The sequence below is a fragment of the Triturus cristatus genome, chromosome 9, assembly GCF_964204655.1.
Source record: "Triturus cristatus chromosome 9, aTriCri1.1, whole genome shotgun sequence".
Lineage (NCBI taxonomy): Eukaryota > Metazoa > Chordata > Amphibia > Caudata > Salamandridae > Triturus > Triturus cristatus.
This window is the reverse complement of record NC_140592.1, coordinates 365,862,060-365,885,232: the sequence shown is the minus strand read 5'-3', so window position 1 is coordinate 365,885,232 and position 23,173 is coordinate 365,862,060. Positions and strand designations below refer to the sequence as shown.

Genomic DNA, 23,173 nt, shown 5'->3' with positions numbered 1-23,173 from the left:
ACGATTCGTACCCGGGTTTTACCGGATCGGAATCGGCACCTTAGTAGGAAATGTGTTCAATTGGGGTTAGTACTGTCAAAAAGGAGGATAGCAATTAGGTGGCTGAGCTAATTTTCCCGCACACTCGAGAGATGGGCTAAAGAATTACACAAAAGGGCCACCGCAGAACTAATACGAATGAGAAAAATCAGAAGAGATGATAAACTGGACGAAGATGCGAGAGCCTGGTACCTCATGACAACAGAAATACTTAAGAAAGAGGGCCACCTGATGGGAGAAACAGATATGACGCAGTCAGGACAGGAAGAGATAGGTGCAGTAGCGGAGCCTGAGAGCTCATCAGCAATCGAGAGTAACACAGAAAGAGGAGACGTATAAAAAATGGGATGTCTTACTTCCCGGTGATGATATGACACCAGCACGGCCTTGGGGGGGAGGGAGAGGGAATACGTTGGACGTTGTTGTTCTACACAAGTTGGGGGGAAATTAATGGTATAAATTAATACTTACATTGTAAATCTAAGAATAGAAATTTATGATGTGCGAAAATGATTTCTCTGTGCAATGGAGATGCAAACTGATATGTAGATTGGTCACGTCTGATTATACATGTATTGTTATTATGAAAATGGCAATACATTTATTTTATATTTTGTAGTATTTTATCATACTATTATTCTGACCAAATTGAGTGTGTTGTGTTTTTCCCTATAGCCCATTGTCATTTTCCCTATTTTAGCCTAATCAGGCACATTGTAGGCTGCTTTTATTTTGCACGTTATTAAATATCACACTTGCTTTTGTGCCACACTGCATTTTCACATAGAACCATGTCCATTTTTTCACATTTTATTCTTTTCCTGGGATTTAGTCTGGACAGCTTAGGCAAGGTCATACAACATTGCCTCTTGTTATTCTCTCTGGTCAGATACTAGCACCTAGACATAATAAAAGAATACAGGTGCTGTTTTGAATACACATATCTTGTCATATAACTGAGGACAGGGGTTCTGAAAAAACACACAAAACGTAGGTTCTGAGACAAGAGTGCTGCGTCAGCTGAGATGTAGAACAAGCGCCTATGTATGATAAGGTACAGGGTCCACCACTAAATCCAAAAATCTATAATATATAACAGCTTAGCTTCAGTAGTACGGGTGGGTTTAGGCAGACCTGTCAGATAACATGACAGGGTTTTTTATGGTATATGGTTTATTAACCATTCTGATGATATTATTGACATGTATTTGTTTTCAAATGGTGGCACAATTATTGCATCTTAGAGCACAATAGTTTAAATAAACATTGTAAACTTCCTTTGTGTCTCTTTTTTATTTATCTTATTGTGGACAAGAACAAGTGAGAGAGTGAAAGGGTGTGTCCTGTTACCGCAATCCCGGAGAGGGTCGAGAGGGTTGTGTTCTGGGGTGCCAAATCACTTGTCTCTCTGGGAAGGTTAGGTGGGCAGGTGGGGCACTATAGCTCGTAGATTCCGAGATGGTTTGGTGACTCAGACCCTACATGCGGATGTTCTATGGTCCCAAATATAGTTCTGCTCCCGAGCAGAATCCCTGCAACAAAACTCAGGTCATTAAATCAACAACAACCATTCAAACTCTTATACATCACAACCCTTTCGGACAGTCTCCCTGCTTTTATGGTCACTCGACATCATAACCCTTCCTCACTGATCTTGATTCTAACTCACGACTCAAACCACTGTAAAAACCTCAGCCTAACAGCTTCTTACAAATCCCTTCAGTGATTAACTTGTAAACAATTAGGTGCCAATGCCTAACATTTTGATTATTAACCTGGAGCTACCGAAGATTGGGGCACAGAATACCAAGGCTGCTTAGTCTTGATTCCACCTCATGCCTCTTTATTCCACTACCAGACACTCTCTGCCTCTTAATCTCACTCTTGCAGGGTCTTTTTCATCCCTGCTATCGCCCGTTTGAAACTCTTTTTCTGTATTTTTCTTCCTCCTTCTTTGTTCCTTTTGTGTTTTTCTCTCTCTTGCTCTGTGTCAAATTTTGATCAGGAAAAATAAGAGCCGGTCAACACAAGCGAGCACCGGTGGGTCCCACCTGCAACCATCTGCTCAAAGTACGAACCACCTTCCACATTGTTTCATTTTTAGGATTTATTCTCAAAACTGTTACTTCATGTTTTTTGTAAAGCAGGACTCAAGCCATCTCACACTACCCCTTACCCTCTTTCAAACCCCAGCTCTCTTCCCGAACTCACTTAAAGATCAAAGATGCAGCCCGCTTTCCTGGCACAGGGAAGAAGCAGCAGAGACAAACGTGAGTCAGAAGTACATGTTTCTTTATTTGGAAGAGGACGAGCAGTAAGAACTGTAATCATCACAATAATAATAACATTAATCTTCCCGTCAGTTATTAAAACCCCAGTTGGACCAGTGGGAGTGTTCAGTGTGCTGAATGAGAAACAATGTACATGTCACTCAGACCTTCTAAAGGCGCCCACAGCTAGCAAGACCTCTAATGCCATGAGACACAGCCATTCTAAGCATGCCACATGGTAAAGCAGAGACACTCCTGAAAGGCAATGATGGGGGTAGGAGTTGTCCTTTACATTCCTAAACAGTACAGTGAACATGTTGTAGTGATATGTGGATCGGAATGCTGCAACGCTTGTTAACTAGTCGCCGAATGAGAAGGCATTATTGGGGTACGTGCTTCTGGAACAGTAGTGACACGGTCACGCCAGAATAATGTGCAACATTTAGTTCTTACATTGCATTGGTGCACTTGCTGGAGTCATCTTGTGATGCTGTATTCTTTCCACAAACCTTGGCAATGAAGGTATGTCTTACCAAGAGTGTCAGACCCAAACATCATGGTGACGAGGCCAAAGCTTGTCTGCACACCCTAGGGACCAAATCCAGACAGTCTTCCTTTTTTATAGAAATTCTGGAGCAACTGAAGAGGATGAGGGGCATGATCCTTTCTCTCCACAGAGCTCCACTGTGAACATGCTCTTTACTTAATAGAGTTAGACCTGCCTTTTGACTTTTGCAGTAAACCAATGTTTAGATCCTTGATACTTCTCTGTTTAGGTTATTCACCAGGTGCTGACTACAGTTTGGAGCCCCACCCATCCACCAAGATTGTATGGCAAAATCAGGCATGTGTTTAGCATGCACACCTTTTTAATGCCGGCATTAGAACGAACAAGTCATTACGACGCATTACTTTTGCACGCAAGTCATTTCAACAACTTGCCTTAGGGGGGCGCCGGACATTGGATTAGTATTATTTACTATTCCAACTCCAGTCTGCGTGACAGTAGGGAAGGAGTTGGACTTTAAATCCAACAACTCTCCACCATTGCGCCCCCTTCCCCCAGCAAGTCGTTGTAACGACTTGCGTGCAAAATGAATGCGTGCAAATGACGCACTTGTTCTATTACCAGCGCTGCAAACGTACAGCATGATTCCAGCATTGAGCTAAAGGATGTGACCCATCCACCATGCCCCGCATTTTAAGATGTGTTCAAAGGTTGAGCTAAGAAAACCCCCTTGAGACTCTCCAGATGTTAAACTAATGGACCAAAGGTTCTGGAAAGCTACTTATGCAGGTGTGGTCTTTATCAGTACAGTGACTGGCTCTAGGGGGCATGTTCCCTCTCTGTACATTCCATACATAGCTCATAATCTAGGGCCCACTGTGACCTGTCTACCTTCTGGCTTATAGGGTTAAGTGCGCTCTGAAAAAGTGTATGTCCTTATGGTCGCTGCCATAAAAGATCATATATACAAAACCAATAATCACTGGGGACTGACATTTTTGATTATTTTACGTTTCTCATATGTGACATATCTCAAGGAAGAAACATTTCTGGAACCGGTCTACTTGGGAAAGTCTGTTTGAAATGGTGTGTAGAGGCTGGAGTATGGACACTGTATCATCACTAGTGCTTAGTGGTAAAGTATTGAGTTGCTTGTGAAGACCTGCAGTTTGCCTTCTGACCATAAGCCTCACTATTGCGCTGATACCTGAGAGGATCTAGAAGGAACCATTGAGCCACCAGAGTACAATGCCTTCCTAAACTAAATTGACACCCTGATACTCTAAATAAGCTCTGGTATGCAGGTGATGAAAAGGCGGATAAGAAATGAAACAAGGTGATAACAAAGATGCAAATAAGCGAAGTCTAAAGAATAAACCAAAATTCTTAGCTCCATCAGCTAAGCCTGTTTATCTTTTCAGTGCAGAGTTTTGGCAGCACCATTTTTCAACATCTATTAGAAGCAGGGGAAATATATATAAAGAGGCAACAGAACATCTGCTGTTGCATTGCCTGGAGACAGGAGATTTTCTGTGAGTGCAACAAGTGCAGTTGTGATCTTGTTACGCAATGACAAAAATGGTTAATGAAAATCTCGCAGCGAGGTAGAAAGTTACTGGTAAAAAGCAGAGAGGAAAATGGCAGGTTCGTGCAGATGCATTGAAAGGCTCGATAATTCAACAGGAGTAACTTACATCCACCCAAAAGACACTTTTGAAGTAGGTGAGGGCCCACCAAGGAAAATATTTCCGATATACCGGATCCGATCTCCCCCCAGCCAGGGAGGTATTTAGGCGAGGGCAAGCTCACTTGGAAGATATCCAGTGTCAGACTGGAATCAGACAGAGGTAGGCCTTGGAGTTCATTCAGGAGCTGAAGGGGTCAGCTTCTGGTATTATTCAGTACCATAAGTTGATTGTGTGTGGAGAATGATACCTTTAGAAGAAATCTATTTCAATGCTAGGAGTTGAGGAATATAAGATTTTGATGTCATCATATGTACAGACATAAGGGTGATATGTGGGTTAGGACAGCCATGGAGGTGATCCAATGACACATTAGGATCTGACCACGGGCAGCACCTGAGATCATCCCCTGTCTGGATCAATGGTATTCAGGGAAATGACCCCATCCTTTCAGAGGTTTCCAGTATCTGGCAGATATCGGAAGGAGGCCAACCATGGCTTGAGCCTTTCTTACGTAAAGCTTTGAACTGCATGCAAGCCTTCACTCCCAATTATAAATATCTTCCAATTGGCCTTTGAATAATGGCACGGAGGAGGTAGATCGTACTAAAAAGTACGTAGGTTCCAAAATCAAAGAGCCAACAGCTCAAAAGTATGAAAAACAAATAAAGCACAAGGAAAAGGGAGGAAAACAGAGCAAGCAGAGGACAACTAGGAACATATGAAGAGCTCACGTAAGTAACGTAGGAGGAGCCAAGTAACTGTAACTATTGAAAACAAGATATAAGAAGCAAAGTTGTCACCGAAGCAAGAATGGTAGCCAGTGGAGTTGACCCATATGACAGAGAATGGAAGAATGAGGCGGAAGAGAAAAGTTAAGATGCATAAAAGTATTATGAATGGTTTGAAATGGAATTGTTAAGAATTTAGGCCAGCCAACATATTAAAATTAACAATAAATTGAAACAATAAAAAACTAGCAAATGTAAAATACATTTGAGAGATGAGAAAGAAATGAGGTTTGACTCTGATGAGGGGAAATTGATATGTTTTTACAGCATGAGCAATCTGGGGTTGCAAAGTCCAGAGCAGAAATGAAGGAGGAATTTGCACACCACCACAATCTCAAAGCTCAATGGCTTTCTTGACAGGAAGATGCATGGATTTCGGATTTCTATGGAAGTTAGCAAGGGTCCAGCATCATCAAGTATGCGATCTAAAAAAGGTCAACGTTGGTGGAATGAGAAATGTGAAATGAGGGTTATTCAATGGCAGGCATGGATAGTATTTGGAGGAAGTGAGTCTCATGAGTGACAAACTGCCAGGCTGGGTGTCAATAGAGTCATGCCTCTGAGGTCAACTAGTGGAAAGCATAGGACAGATTACCATCAAAGCGGTCTGCCCAGACAGGATTCAGCCCTCTGGAACACAAGCTACTAGGTGGTGAGTTTTTCTTCATCTGGGAAACAAACATTTGGTGCACCCTCCTAACATCCAGAAGGGCTGAAAATAAACTCATCATCATTCTGGGAAAATACTGAAAATCTTCAACCAGAAGGAATAGTTACAAATAGTTCCTAATGTGCTGTTCAATGCGAGCACTCAAGTGGAATTGAACGGATACACATAAACAGCCAATATCACTAGAGATCAACATGTCACCAAGCTGAGCCAAGACAAAATTGACAGCAAATGGCTGAAAAGAGGCTTTTCAAAGAAAGCCAGAGGTTGAGGGTGTAACAGTCCACTGTACGTATAATGTTAGCTATATGTCTGTTCGACAGCTATGCTGCCAAAACAAAGACCCAAAAAGCTAACATTTTCAGCTGTGAAGCCTGTGACAGTTATACTGAGGTGACCCCGTAGAGGCTGGGACAGGAATAAGGTACGACTTGAAAAATACCCAACACCACAGATGGGATTCGAGGGGACTACAGGAGGAGATCACTGATTACTAGGTTGAAATAGGGTTTAAAGTAGGAGTAGATTTTAAGGACATTGACCAGCCGAATTGACTGAAGTCATGAGCTTGAAAATGGTGTTACTGAGAAAAAACACAATGTAGGGCCCCTTTAACCATTGGTTTGCACCTCTCTGTGTGCTTCGTTCCTAAGGTTATCTCTTACTAATATTTCAAGCTGTAACGTGTACCCCGAAGAGTTACCTTTACATTCCATAGTAGGAAACAAATTAAAGGCTTACTGGACTGGGTTTTGAAAGGCACTCACTCGGGTCACTGAACTTCTAATGAACATGCTTGAGTCACGCCACATGAATCAGGGAGGGCAGGCATGGGTATTCTGGAGGGCAGGCATGGGTATCAGGGAGGGCAGGCACGGGTATTCTGGAGGGCAGGCATGGGTATCAGAGGGGCAGGCAGGGGTATCGGGGTAGGCACAGGTATCGGGGCAGGCACAGGTTTCATGGAGGTTAGGCACAGGTATCAGGGAGGGCAGGAACGGGTATCAGGGAGGGCAGGAACGGGTATCAGGGAGGGCAGGAACGGGTATCAGGGAGGGCAGGCACAGGTATCGGGGAGGGCAGGAACAGGTATCGGGGAGGGCAGGAACGGGTATCGCGGAGGGCAGGAACGGGTATCGGGGAGGGCAGGCACTGGTATCAGGGAGGCCAAGAACGGGTATCAGGGAGGGCAGGAACGGGCATCAGGGAGGGCAGGCACAAGTATCTAAGGGTGGGTAGGCATGGGTATCAGGGAGGGTAAACAAGGTCAGGGAGGGCAGACCCGGGTATCAGGGTGGGCTGGTACGGGTATCAGGGTGGGCAGGTACGGGTATCAGGGAGGGCAGGTACGGGTATCAGGGAGGGCAGGTATTGGTATCAGGGAGGGCAGACCTGGGTATCAGGGAGGGCAGACCTGGGTATCAGGGAGGGCAGACCCGGGAATCATGGAGGGCAGGCATGGGTATCAGGGAGGGCAGGTACGGGTATCAGGAGGGAACGCACAGGTATCAGGGAGGGCAGGTACGAGTATCAGGAGGGCAGGCATGGGTATCAGGGAGGGCAGCCACCCTGCAGTGTTGATCCTTTCACACTATGAGAAAGCATGGTCATGAGTGTGTCTGCAACCTCTTAGTGCATTTAAAGATACCAACACGCCTGAGGCAGCTTGGATAACATCTGAAGTTAGTCAGCTCCACTCCTTTAGCAGCATGAAGTCCGACTCCTCCCACCAGTTAAGTACATGAGCAATTCTCTTGCCTCAATGACTAGGAAGGATCTTAACCTGTTTAGCTTTAGCAGGACAACTGCCTGTATCAAATATTCGTTTCTCATTTCATCTTCACTGCCCTCCCCGAATACACTTTTAAAAGAGTAACAAGTGTGATTTTGTGTGTGAATTCTTCTCTTACCAGCCGATTATGAATTAGGGGACAAAGGGTGAAAAAGCACAACCCATGTTCGTTGACCTCACAATACATTTGGGGACGATTAATGGAGCGACTCTTAGTCCGGCTTCGTGCAACGCACTGAATTGCAGCAATTGTGGAATTGGACACTTTCCTTAGGAAATGGATGCTCAAACCACCAGCCTACCCCCCCATAAGACATCATAATTTCTTAAAATATAAATATATAATTAAAACTATTATCATGCCCCTGAGAACAGCTCTCCCTGGAGAAGAAATGAGAAGGTGCCAATATAATGTGGCAGGATGCCCATCACGTAGTGGCTGGCGATCTTCGAGGGTGTGATGCATGGCACAAGCATGTCTGAAATGGGCACCTTATGCATGACTCACTAAGCCCGAAAAAGGGGGAGAATGGAGAAGACAGTGGAGTGAGGTCTCTGGAATGAAGGTCCCAACAGAGAGTCTGGAATGTTTTTTTGCAAAAGCAGCACCAGTCGCGAGGCACCACACCTGCAGTTCTTTTCCTGGGAGCGCGTCTTTGTTGAAGAACAGTCCTTGGGGCAGGAACTCTGATAAGGGCTGGAGAACATTACTAACAATACATTGCTTGACTACCAGAAATTCCTGGCTTGACAAACGCTAAGCGATAACTCTATTCTTCTCCCCGTACTTTCTCCATGAGCAGAGGCTGTTTGTCCCACTTGGAGCTGCTGTCCAATTCCACTTTGAAGCCAATTTGGGACATTGGGGGCGGGCGCCCGGCTGCCCCATCGGTTGCACTGGCCTCGAGGTCTAGCTCTTCGAAGGACGAACAACTGGCCCCGGACTCGCTGTAGCTATGCTCGCTTCGGTTGTCCAGCTCCTCGCGGTTGCGGGTAGTGGGGAAGTCGCTCGTCATGCTGGTGGCCACTGAAGTCTCCCGGCTGTTATCTGGTCCCTCCAGGCTCAAACAGCTGCTGTCAATCAGCATATCTGTACCTACAAGAAAATGGAGAGGGGTTAATGAAAATGACTAGCAACAGTCAATCCTGCAACCTAACATATGAAGCTATGTCAATACTCCTCAGTCCTAACCTGCAGCACTAGCAGTTATTCCAAGACGGGGACCAAGAGGTAGCTCTGCTGACGTACCTCAATTCTGATCTCCAGCACTTCCGCTATCCAAGTAGCTGCGCTACACACAATTGTATTAAAATATTCCTCCACTGTGATCTACATCACTTTCTGCTATTCCAGGGTGGGGAATACTCCTTGCTCTGATGATGCATCTCATTACTAATCTGATTGTCAGCTACCACTACAAAACTATTCCCTACGCATAGCTCTATTCTAACGCACCACCTGTAAGGTCTACAGCACTCTACTGCAACCCTCAAGTCTACTGATTGACCCTACTCTCCACTGGTTGCAGTTTCACAGATGCGCCGCCCTACAGGGACTAAAAACCTAGTGCATGCTTTAAATGCACATCTCTGCTGATGCATTTCTAATGCAAGATATTTATGGAGAGCCAAAACAGGCATAGCCTAACAGTATATGAAGCGCTACATAATGCTATAAAGCACAAGGCAATGCAGACCAGAGCCACCTAAGAAATAGATCAGGCCCCCCTGACCTGAGCAGTAACGGTTAGTGTGTGTGTATATATATATATATATATATATATATATATATATATATATTACCTACTGGCGGTCGCCAGTAGGTAGTTATAGTTAGGACCCCTTTTCCATAGGAAAACCTCAACATTCTATTTTGAATAACTTTGGCGCCGGTCGATGAATCCTCGCGAATTTCTCAAAATAGGTGGGGCGCTACGCTCCGCTCCTACCCTGAAAGTCTCGGGGGGATTCGTCAAGCGGGGGCTGAGATAAAAGGGGGGTCCCAAAACGCGTTTTTCCCATGCATTTTTCCATAGGACCTTTAGAACGAGCTACAGCCCGAACGGCTGAACAGAATTACTAGAAATTTGGCAGAGAGGTAGTCCCTAGGTCAAGGAAGTGCCTTTTGTAGGTTTGGTGTAAATCTGTTCAGTAGATTCTGAGAAAATAGCCTTTAAATCAATATATATATCTGAGCCCGCTTACGGTACGCTTACCGTACGCTTACCGTAAGCGTACGGTGGCGTGCGCGAGCGTGATTCTGATTGGCTCTTAGATCTTAGTAAACATTCGAATCGGCCGAAACCAGGAAGCGGCGGCCGCCATTTTGTCTCTCGCACTGAGTGTTGTTTATCAAACAAGATGGCCAAAAACATGTTACGGGGCTGTTTTGACAACTCCCTCCCACATAGTCATGTTGAGGGAGTCCCCAAACATCCCCCAAGAGCAAAAACGGTTTTATTTTTTTTTCGGCAATCTGGCCGAGTACGCTTACCGTACGCTTACCGTAAGCGTACGGTAAAAAAATAAAAATAAAAAAAACACTATCCACACTTACCCCACCCCCTGTGCTTTTGGTGGCCGTAGGCCACCAAATGTACAGGGCTTATTAATAGGTAAAAAAAACTAAATTTTGGCAACATGAAATTATAAAATCAAAATAAAAAAAACACTATCCACATTGACCCCACCCCCTGTGCTTTTGGTGGCCGAAGGCCACCAAATGTACAGGGCTTATTAAAGTTGATAAAAACCGTGCACGGAACGAACTGCGTTAAGTGGGCGCGCACGCCTCGAATGGCGTAAAGTAACTTAGCATTTAAAAAACCGTACAAATTCACTGAAAAAACCATAGGTTTCACACACGTTATAGTTAGGAATTAGCATTTAAAAAACCTTGCAAATTCACTGAAAAAAACATAGGTTTCACACATGTTATAGTTAGCGGAAATTTTACTGATAAAAAACCAGTGAAATTGCCCCGTTATAGTTAGTGCTGGCAACTATAACTCACGCGACCGCAATCTTCTGCTGATGACATATGTGTCTTTATGAAAAAAAAATATTTGTAATATATGTATAGCTAAAAATGTATGGAAGAAGACATGAGCAAATAAGTGTCTAAATACAGTATTAGCATCAGCAGAGGATTGCGGTCGCGTGAGTTATAGTTGCCAGCACTAACTATAACGGGGCAATTTCACTGGTTTTTTATCAGTAAAATTTCCGCTAACTATAACATGTGTGAAACCTATGGTTTTTTCAGTGAATATATATATATATATATATATATAACTCCAATGTTGCACGTAAACAAAGCACACTCAGAGTCACGGGTATTCCAAAACGGCAGTAGTTTATTCTTCGCTACGCGTTTCGACACGAAAAGTGTCTTGATCACACGAATCTACGAACGTTTTGCATAGATTTTAAATAAAGTTCATTGAAGTGATTTCACCCAAACATAATGATAGAAGTAGGACTCAGCCTTCAGATAGTCATACCAGATGTTCTAAGCGGGACACATATTGGAAAGTCCAAATCAACGTTTTCAAAATACAAAATACAGTCTCACTTCATTTGTATTGCTTCTGTTTGACATATTGCTAAATAGACACCACAATTGCTTGTCACTCATGGGAACATAAAATCAGTATACATGTGATTGCATGTTTCAGTTTTTGACATTTATAAATGAATTGCCATAAATATTTGTTCAATTTTGTTCTCGCCATATTTCAAGGCTGAATAGCCGTTATCGATCTGGCAATCGTTGTATTCAACAATTTGTAGTTAACACTTGCGTGTATGAGTATTGGTAGTCCCCAGTGTGTCTAAACGACACACGTTTCATGTATAAGCGCTCTAGTGGCTAAACAGTATAGATGAAGGGTCTATTGTTCATACATTTATACTTTACAGTGGCATCAGGAACCGCCCATAGTTGGCGGGGAGTCCGGGTATGACATGGCAGTAGTTTAAAACAAACTAAATAAACAAACGAATTAAAGAGAAACAATACCAACTAACAGCGACCGATACAGGTGACAGCCACCCTGTACATTACCGTGTGATTCTAAGACAACAAGCTAATCACCGAGGGACCTTCAAGTTCCATTAAGAAACGACATTTCCAAAATATGGATGAAGAAAGAGACAGACGTGCCGCTGCACAATCTCTTTTTGCACGTGCGCCAGGCAAAGGGAAATCGATAGGAATATCTGATACTAACATTCAGAAAGACAATGAGTTGAACATGATACTACGCAAATATGAAAAATTGAAAAAGCAAGAAAGTTCAAAGTGGTGGGAGGCAACGTCCCTTGAGGATTATATAGAGAAAAAAATGATACCAAGAGGTTTAAGAATATATATCACTCCTTCACATGAATCCCTGAATCCACGAATGCTTGATGATTGGGCAAATAACTCTGCTGAAAGTTCCAAGAACATGATGACAATACTCATCAAATATGCCTGGGAAGATCGGGATAAAATTATTAAAGAAATAGCAGAGACTGAAGAAAATCTGAAAAAACATGCAGATCAAATGTGCATTCAAAAATTCAAGGATGAACTTAAAGGAAGACTAACTAAGTACGAGGACGACATAAAACAACGGAAACAGAGAAAATTACACAGAGACTGTGTTGACTATGAAACAGGACGAATCCTAACCTATAGCCACAAGTATGACCACTTATACAATCAAAATATGACAACCAAAGAGCCAGTTACTACAGAAGCAAATGTGGAAATCCATCCAGATTTAACTGACTCGGATACAGATGTGTCAATACACACAGCAAGTTCTCTGTCTGATGTAGATGTCATAACACATCAAGCTACTTTTTTAGACGAGTTCAGGGTAATGAAGAGGAGTCGACAATCAGGGAAGACAATGGCAACGCCTACTCCACCACAGAGGGGACGGGGAAGAGGCAGAGGAAGAGGAAGAGGCAGAGGCAGGGGCGCAGCAAGCAAAGACGCCTCAAGCGGAAACACAGAAAGAAGAATGGAGCCCATGGGAACAAGGAAAAGAGGCTCAAAATCGACGCTATAATGGATGCCCAAATGGTAAACAAAACCATAGTTAATCTCTCTGCACGTACTCTGTCCCAGTTTGAAAAAACTACTCTTTGTCTTGGGCTAACTTTTTGTCCAACAGAACTTTTTAATTATGCTAATACTCGTATCGACATTTTTAAATTTATCAGAAAAGTAAAATTTAAAAAATGGCATATATTGAATAACAGCGAAGGACAACAAAATATGGCCCAAATATACGATATTTCCACACAACCAGGATTGACGGTAGGAGATGCTGACACGTTGGATGCGATAATTGATCTAGGAGCACCCTACTCTGCGGATGCAGAGGATGTAATAACAAACAAAGCAGCATGTACTCAATTCAAACCCCGTTCAGTATTCTATCCCAATTTACCCCACGATGCTATCGATACATTTCATGATGTTGTGACCAAAGAACTTATGAAACAAAAACACAAATGCTATAATCCAAAGGGTACACACAATCTGTCCTACAAACAGTGCGAATTTATTTTGTCATTATCGAAGGACAAAAATTTGGTCGTACGACCATCAGACAAAGGTGGGAATATTGTCCTTTGGGGCAGAGAATTGTACATCAATGAAGCAAAAGAACAACTAAGTAACAATGAGTATTATTGTATTTGTGACACTGCAGCATATAACGCCAGCATAGTTACAACATGGCAAAAATTATCAGAGTGGCAGGAATGTGGTATTATCTCGTGGCAAGAATACTGTTTCCTAAAACGCGATTTCCCAAAATTACCCATTTTGTATCTTCTCCCTAAACTCCATAAACACCCCACTATTCCACCAGGGAGACCTATTGTGTCTTCTATGGGCAGTGTAAACGAGAATGTATCCAAATATGTGGATCAGTTTTTAAAGGAGTATGTCATGAATTTACCATCTTTTGTTAAAGACACTAAGGATTTCCTGAACAAACTAGATGGTCTCATATGGGACGAGAACTACCACCTGATTACCCTGGACGTGAACTCACTGTATACTATAATAGATCACGTCCAGGGGGTTGAAGCCTGTATGCATTTTTTAGGTTCAAGAGCTATCACATATCTTGAACATACACGCATGCTAGCCGACATGATGATGATATGTTTGAAAAATAACATCTTCATGTTTGATGGGGTACTATACAGGCAGGTGCGAGGCACGGCTATGGGAACGTGCTTCGCACCTGGATTTGCAAACCTTTTCCTAGGAAAATGGGAGGAGGAAATTCGATCAAATCCATCTCTAAGAAAATATTTTGAGTCAGTAGTTGTGTGGCTCAGGTATATCGACGACCTATTCATTGTATGGAGTGGTAATAAAGAAGAAGCTGTTAAGTTCATCAATGAACTAAACACTAACCCATACAACATTAGACTTACATCTAACATCAGCAAAAGGGAGGTGGAGTTCCTGGACACCCATATTGAAGTCATTGATGGAAAACTTGTAACGAGTCTATATAGGAAAGATACAGCTGGGAACAGTTTGCTCCATGCCCTGAGTGGCCATCCAGAACCTCTGAAATGGAGCATTCCATATGGTGAGCTACTGAGGGCAAGGAGAAATTGTAGCACAGACGACAAATTTTTGGAAGAATAAAACAACATGCTTGAAAGATTTCGCCAGAGAGGATATCCCGAATGGGTCCTCAATAATGCAGTACAAAAAATTGAGAGTGTAAGTAGAACAAAAGCACTAGAACAAAGAGCAACCGACCATGAAGATACAGATAGTAACATCAGACTTGTAACTACATATAACAACAGATCAAAAAAAGTATGTAAAATGCTCACAGAGAATTGGAAGATTCTCCAGACTGATGCCATCATAGGGAAGGAAATAGGAAAAAGACCCCTGATCACCTACAAGAGAGGCAAAAGTCTTAAGGATATATTGGTAAGAGGGGATATCACTGAACCAAAAAGCCATAATTTCCATGATCTTAAAGGGTTCTTCCCCTGTGGGCATTGCAGAGCCTGCAAATTCAGTCACTCTGTAAAAGAATTTGCCATTCCAGGAAGAAATAAAAAGTGGAAAATCAACCAATTTCTAACATGTAGTAGTAACTGTATTGTATATGTACTTGAATGTCCCTGCAAACGCAGATATGTGGGGAGTACTATTTGCATGGTAAAGAAACGAGTGATGGAACATCTTCGTGCTATTACCAATGTAAATGTACAATACCCAATTGCAAGGCATTTTTTGGAATTTCATCAATCCAATAATTCCCTGTTACGGTACTTTGCCATCAAACAAATAGTCTTGAATCCACGAGGCGGTAACAGAGACCTCAGATTAAGACAACGGGAATCCAAATGGATACTCGAGTTGGAAACCAGATTCCCGGGAGGTCATAACCTCGACGAGGAATTAGCCTCACATCTTCATATAGAATAAACAACTAGAGACAATATCAAAAATAATGACTGCATTGTGTGAAATCTAATGAATGTGTTGTTTCTTTTTGGATACTTTGTCCTTTTCTCTTAGAGAAATTAATGGCTGTATATCTCTTATTTGTGTTTTTTTACAGGAGGAAAGGAAGGGGCCCACTTTGTGTCTGACTTCTCACGGGTTCCCTAACCTTTTCTTCCCCGGGCTCGGGACTACACTATAACACAGATAAGAGAATTTTTACAAATATCTATCTATTTCGAAATAGAATTGGTTTTGTTTTCTTGTTTTCAATTTTGCACATTTGATGGTATTACAGGTGAAGTTAGGACATTAACCTATAAATTGAACTTTAGTCCCGAAAGATGTTGCAAACAATATTAATTAATGCCAAATCAATGTAATGTTGAAAAATATATAGTCTCTCTCGGGCACTAGACCGATATAAATGTATGAACAATAGACCCTTCATCTATACTGTTTAGCCACTAGAGCGCTTATACATGAAACGTGTGTCGTTTAGACACACTGGGGACTACCAATACTCATACACGCAAGTGTTAACTACAAATTGTTGAATACAACGATTGCCAGATCGATAACGGCTATTCAGCCTTGAAATATGGCGAGAACAAAATTGAACAAATATTTATGGCAATTCATTTATAAATGTCAAAAACTGAAACATGCAATCACATGTATACTGATTTTATGTTCCCATGAGTGACAAGCAATTGTGGTGTCGATTTAGCAATATGTCAAACAGAAGCAATACAAATGAAGTGAGACTGTATTTTGTATTTTGAAAACGTTGATTTGGACTTTCCAATATGTCTGCCGCACTAGAACATCTGGTATGACTATCTGAAGGCTGAGTCCTACTTCTATCACTATGTTTGGGTGAAATCACTTCAATGAACTTTATTTAAAATCTATGCAAAACGTTTGTAGATTCGTGTGATCAAGACACTTTTCGTGTCGAAACGCGTAGCGAAGAATAAACTACTGCCGTTTTGGAATACCCGTGACTCTAGAGTGTGCTTTGTTTACGTGCAACATTGGAGTTATACAGATTTTGCCGGTTTTCTGGTTTACCGGCATCGTGCACCAACTGACAACGGGCTCGGTTCCTAAACAAACCCGTTTGGAGGAAAGAATATATATATATATATATATATATATATTACCTACTGGCGGTCGCCAGTAGGTAGTTATAGTTAGGACCACGTTTCCATAGGAAAACCTCAACATTCTATTTTGAATAACTTTGGCGCCGGTCGACGAATCCTCGCGAATTTCTCAAAATAGGTGGGGCGCTACGCTCCGCTCCTACCCTGAAAGTCTCGGGGGGGTTCGTCAAGCGGGGGCTGAGATAAAAGGGGGGTCCCAAAACGCATTTTTCCCATGCATTTTTCCATAGGACCTTTAGAACGAGCTACAGCCCGAACGGCTGAACAGAATTACTAGAAATTTGGCAGAGAGGTAGTCCTCAGGTCAAGGAAGTGCCTTTTGTAGGTTTGGTGTAAATCTGTTCAGTAGATCCTGAGAAAATAGCCTTTAAATCAATATATATATCTGTGGAAGCTTACGGTGCGCTTACCGTGCGCTTACGGTAAGCTTACGGTAAGCTTACGGTACGCGTACGGTGGCGTGCGCGAGCGCGATTCTGATTGGCTGTTAGATCTTAGTAAACATTCGAATCGGTCGAAACCAGGAAGCGGCGGCCGCCATTTTCTCTCTCGAACTGTCAGGGGGGTGAATAAAAAAGGTGGATAATGTGAAAAGGGGGCAGGCTCGACAGTTCCTGACCCCCTAGCCTTGGTCAGGGGGTCCCAGAAGGACCCTCAAGGGCAAAAATAAAAAAAAATTATTTTTCGAAAAATCGCCGTATGCGCGTAGCGTACGCGCACGGCGACCTGCGGAATTACGCGTACCGTGCGCGCACGGAAAAAAAAATTTTGCGAAAAGGGAAGCTTAAAAAAAAAAAAAAAAAATTGTGAGGTAAGGTTGGCTCTTATAAGAGCCGTTGGGTTCATACAGGGATGGAGGAAAGAAAGAATGGGAGTATTATGAGCGTCTACAAACATGCTGGTCTATCTTATTGTTAATAAGGGGAAGACTGACCTCCCCAAAAGCAATAAGACCACCACATTTTGTACACCTCATTTCAACACTCGCAAATCGAGGGTTGATGTCCAAAGGAAAAGAAGAAGGTGATGCTCCAACAACAGAGGAAGGGCTCAGCTGAGCTGCCGATGATGTACTCGGCTGAGCATCTGAGGCTGGGCTCTGGTGACTTACTGAAGAGTTTTCTCCAGTATGTCGAGCAAAGGTCCTTGGGTGTCTGTCCTGAAGGTGTCTCATCATAGAGTGATTTCCAAAGGAATATTTCCTACTTGGATTTCCTCTTGATAAAACACGATCACAAAGTATGCAAGTGACCTTTGGAGCATTGACCTTTTTCTCCCCCTCTGGAAAAGTGAAATACTCCCATACAAAAGAAGTCTTTTGTTTCCTCCTTCTCTGGATCATGGTGGTGCTGCTGGCCTCACTCTCAGAAGAGCTCTGCTGTTCTGCCATTGTATCCCAATGTCAATCCAGCTCCTGCTCCTAGAGAATCACAAGCAGAAATGAGGGGAATGGGTGTGGTGTGGGAAGAATCTGGAACTGAAAGTAGTATCAACCAATGAAAAGTGTTCTTTCAAGCAGTAAAGAGGGGAATGGGTGTGGTGTTGGAAGTTTCTGGAAGTGAAAGTAATTTCAACCAATAAAAAGTGTTCTTTGTAAGTCACATGGCCTACCGTGCGCGCACGTGACGCTTACGGTGCGCTTACGCAGCGCTTACGTCACTTTCGCGCATGCGCATTACACGCCCCTGCGTAACCGCGACGTTGCTTCCGGGTGTACGCGTACGGCACGCACGTATCACGTATCGCGCATGCGCATTACACGCCCCTGCGTAACCGCGACGTTGCTTCCGGGTATACGCGTACGGCACGCACGTATCACGTAGGCGCGCTGCACTAATTACGTCCAGAGCGCGTAGCGTCAGCTTACCGTACGCGTATTTTACAAGCGCGTAGCGTCAGCTTACCGTACGCGCACGGAAAAAAATGCATTAAAAAAAACCTTTCGATAATGCAGGATATAGTACATAAATTATTTAAAAAAGGCTTACAAAAAATGAAATAAAAAAAAATTGCATTAAATTATAATAAAAATATAAAATCGAAATAAAAAACCACTATCCACATTGACCCCACCCCCTGTGCTTTTGGTGGCGTTAAGTGGGCGCGCACGCCACGAATGGCGTAAAGTAACTTAGCATTTAAAAAAACGAAAAAAATAAACTGAAAAAACCATAGGTTTCACACACGTTATAGTTAGGAATTAGCATTTAAAAAACCTTGCAAATTCACTGAAAAAACCATGGGTTTCACACACGTTATAGTTAGGAATTAGCATTTAAAAAACCTTAGAAATTCAGTGAAAAAACCATAGGTTTCACACACGTTATAGTTAGGAATTAGCATTTAAAAAACCTTAGAAATTCAGTGAAAAAACCATAGGTTTCACACATGTTATAGTTAGCTGGACATTTTACTCGTAAAAAACCAATGAAATTGCCCCGTTATAGTTAGTTCAGCTAACTATAACTCGCGCGCCCGCAATGCACTGCTGATGACGTCACATATTACATCACTCATGACATGGTCAGTGACATCACTCATGACATCACTGATGACATCTCAAATGACATCACTGATGACATCACTGATGACATCATCCTTGTGATAGAGTGGCAGACCTCCTCTTCCCCTAATATAACCTTTGACACACACATTCAAAAATAGAGACTAAAATTTACAAAACAATGGACATACCAATAACAGTTACAACAACCTCTTCAGTAATTCTAAGATCCACATACACATCCACTCATTCACCAACAGTCCAATACAGTCACTCATACATGTACTCACTCATCATATGTACACATACACCTATACATCCTGTTACACAATGCCACTCATCCATAGAGCAACTCACACACATAGTCACTCATGCTAATAAAGAATCAAACATACATTTACTTGCATATACAGTTATACACACACCACCACACTTACTTCTACGGAAACTTACACATACTTAGTCTTTTAAACAATCACTTATAGAAACACATACTTATTCATACAGGAACTCTTTCAATCTCTCACATATAATCACATATATACACCAATAGTCACATATACTAGTTTTAAACATATGTAGTTACTCATAAAGACACTATTGAGACAGTCATTCACTCACTAACACACCCATACACACACTCATCCACCCATGCAGTCCTGCACACATGCTCTGTTCAACACATACATGCACCTATGCACTACGTAATACCCCCCACCGAACCATGCAGACACTCAGACTGATACTCAAAAAACCAACTAATAACCTATATAGACACCCATGTAGCTACTCACCAACCCATGCAGCCACTTATACACAAAGTGAGAGACTGATACAGATATTTACATATTTAAACATTACTCACTAAGCCATGTATTCACTAAGATACACTTAATCAGTCAGTTATACAATCAATTTTTCAAAAACAAATCATCCATTTAGACACTTATATACCCATTTATTCTTCCATCGTCCTTGAGATATACATATATAAAACATATTTAATTTTCAGAAAAATACACATTCACTGGATGATGTCATCAGTGATGTCATTTGAGATGTCATCAGTGATGTCATGAGTGATGTCACTGACCATGTCATGAGTGATGTAATATGTGACGTCATCAGCAGTGCATTGCGGGCGCGCGAGTTATAGTTAGCTGAACTAACTATAACGGGGCAATTTCATTGGTTTTTTACGAGTAAAATGTCCAGCTAACTATAACATGTGTGAAACCTATGGTTTTTTCACTGAATTTCTAAGGTTTTTTAAATGCTAATTCCTAACTATAACGTGTGTGAAACCTATGGTTTTTTCACTGAATATATATATATATAATATATATATATATATATATATAATTCAGTGAAAAAACCATAGGTTTCACACATGTTATAGTTAGCTGGACATTTTACTGATAAAAAACCAATGAAATTCCCCCGTTATAGTTAGTGCAGGCAACTATAACTCACGCGACCGCAATCCTCTGCTGATGCTAATACTGTATTTAGACACTTATTTGCCCATGTCTTCTTCCATTAAATTTTAGCTATACATATGTAATGTAATGTAATGTAATGTAAAAGTACTTGTTAAGCGCGGTTGCTGCCCGAAAGCGTCCAAGCGCTGAGTAGAAGCAGGGAGTGAGTGGAGGGGATCTAGGAGGAGTCGGATTTAGCAAATAATAGGGTCTTTAAATTTTTGCGGAATGAGAGGAGGTCAGGGTTGGACCGGAGTGAGATGGGGAGAGCATTCCAGAGCTTGGCGGTGTTCAAAGAGAACAACCTGCCCCCAGACCTGGCTCGCTTCACTCTGGGAACAACAGCAAGGAACGCCTCCGTCGACCGAAGGTTCCTGTTAGGTTGGTAAGGAATGATAAGGTCGGAGTTGATGGCTGGGGCTGTTTTCCAGAAGGCGCGGTGCGCCAAGCACAGCGCCTTGAAGGTCACTCTCTGCCTCACTGGCAACCAGTGGAGAGTTTTTAGAGCAGGTCTGGCTGAGTGAGTGCGCGAGATTTCCAGCAAGGTGCGGGCTGCACAGTTTTGAACGACCTGCAGTTTTCTGAGGGTTATCTCCGGTACCCCTACATATAAGGCATTGTTCGAATCCAGACGAGACTGGATGAGGCCTTGTACCGCCACCTTTTTAGCCTCTAGGGGAAGTAGCGGGAGAACCTTCCTCAAGATTCTAAGTAGGCCAAAGCAGGTGGAGGACAGTTTTTTGGCCTGAGTAGAGAAGGAGAGTTTATTATCCAGCCACACCCCCAGGCTTTTGACACTGTCCTTAGGGGTGGGGGGGGGCCCAGGACACTGGGCCACAAAGAAGTGAAGGGTACGGGAGAGGTAGGGCCTAGGAGCATAAGCTCCGTCTTATCACCGTTTAGTTTTAGGGAGGAGTTGGTCATCCATCCCTTGACGTCCACTAGGCAATTTAGGAGGTCGGCTGCGGAATGCCTATTGTTCTTCGTGGCCAACGAGACCACAAGCTGGGTGTCGTCGGCATATGACACGATTTTAATGCCATATGGTTCGACAACACCCGCCAGCGGCCTCATGTATACGTTGAACAGTACAGGGCTCAGGGAAGAGCCCTGTGGTACTCCGCAGCTCAGGGGTTTACTCGAGGACGCCATCTCTCCGTCGAAGATCTGAAACGACCTCCCAGACAGAAAGGAATCAAACCACCTTAAAGCGTCACCTGAAACTCCGATGTTATGGAGACGGTCCAGCAGGGTGGTATAGCTGACCGTATCGAAGGCGGCACTTAGATCAAGGAGGATCACTGCCACTGATCCTCCCTGGTCCAGTATCCTTCGAGTTTCTTCGGTAACGGCTAGCAAGGCGGTTTCAGTGCCATGCTTTGGTCTGAAGCCTGTCTGGGATGTGTGTAGCAGAGAGTGGTCCTCCAGGAACTGGACCAGCTGCGCGTTTATGTGCTTCTCTAACACCTTGCTGGCCCAAGGGAGAAGTGAGATGGGGCGGTAGCTGGAATAGTCGTCTGGGTCCAGGCTGGGCTTCTTCAGCAGCGCCCGTACCATGGCCTGCTTCCAAGCTGTGGGGACTGAGCATGCGGATATGGAGGTATTTAGAAGATCCCGGATGACAGGCAGAGTGGCTGGGCTTGCCTGCATTAGAACTTCTGGAGGAGCGGGATCACGGGGGGAGCCAGATTTTACTTGTCGTGCCACCTTGCTTAAAGTGTCAAGGTCCAGAGGAGGAAAGTGCTCAAGGGAAGGCTGATCTGGGTGCCGAGGTGATTTAGGGGGGGAGGATTGGAGTATATCCAGAGTTATGGCTGAGGTGGGGAAGGTGGAATACATTTTTGTGACTTTATTATGAAAGAAATCCGCAAGCTCGTTGCATTGATCCTTGGTTTTGTTGGATGGAGGTGCCGTGTTGGCGATGGAACAATGCTTTATGATCTGGAAAATTTCTTTAGGTTTCGATTTAGCTTCTAATATTTTCTCAGAATAATAAGTTGCCTGGGCCGTTCTGATCCCTTCTTTATAGACTTTGATCGCCTCTTTGTAGGAGGCCTTTTTGTCTGGAAGGAAGTCTAAACGCCAGGCTCGCTCTCGTTGCCTGCAGAGGCGTTTTAGTTGTCTTAGAGAGTCAGAAAACCAAGGGGCAGATTTCTGTAGTCTATTCGAGGAGGATTTACGGACCGGGAGGATCGAGTCTAGCGAATGGGTGATCCAGTTTTCGTAGTGGGAGTTAGCCACATTAGGATCTGGGCCGAGTGAAGGGCAGGTGGAGTCTAGTTTAAGCAGCCAGGACTCCAATGGAAGTTTAGACCAGTTCCTCCTAGAGAAAACTTGGAGAGGGAGCTGGGGGGTTTTGTATTTGACCCAGGTGAAATGGACCAGGAAATGGTCCGACCATGGGAGAGGGGTGGGTTGATCAACAGTTAAATCCGGACAGTTACTGAATATGGGGTCGAGTAAGTTGCCCTTTTCATGGGTCGGGGCAGCAACCAGTTGGGACAGTTGGAGGGCTTCCAGGTCATCTAGTAAGTCCTGAGCAATGTAGTCTGAGGGGGAATTAAAATGGAGATTGAAGTCTCCTAAAATCGTGTAGTTAGCGGCAGAGAGAATTCTTCCCGCTATGGTCTCAGGAAGAGACCTATGAAACTCTTTTACAGGCTCCGGGGGGCGGTAGATCAAGGTACCAGAGAAAGTGTTGTTAGCGTTGAACTCTATGCAGAATGCTATGCTCTCACATTCAGGAATAGTCTCTGCTGTGGTACGACATCGGTAC

General features: G+C 43.2%; 1 protein-coding gene and 1 long non-coding RNA gene across 5 annotated transcripts in view; one reads left to right on the top strand and one right to left on the bottom strand.

The window, feature by feature from the left end:
- Positions 1-23,173, top strand: part of LOC146797953 (uncharacterized) — a 242,856-nt gene that overhangs the window by 4,140 nt on the left and 215,543 nt on the right. The window lies entirely within an intron of this gene.
- Positions 2,312-23,173, bottom strand: part of TEX264 (testis expressed 264, ER-phagy receptor) — a 570,054-nt gene continuing 549,192 nt past the window's right edge. For both annotated transcript variants that reach the window (XM_085625159.1, XM_085625160.1), the window contains one exon: positions 2,312-8,851. In XM_085625159.1, coding sequence (XP_085481285.1) covers positions 8,526-8,851 — 326 coding nt within the window. In that variant the 3' untranslated portion in view covers positions 2,312-8,525. The remainder of the gene's footprint in view (positions 8,852-23,173) is intronic.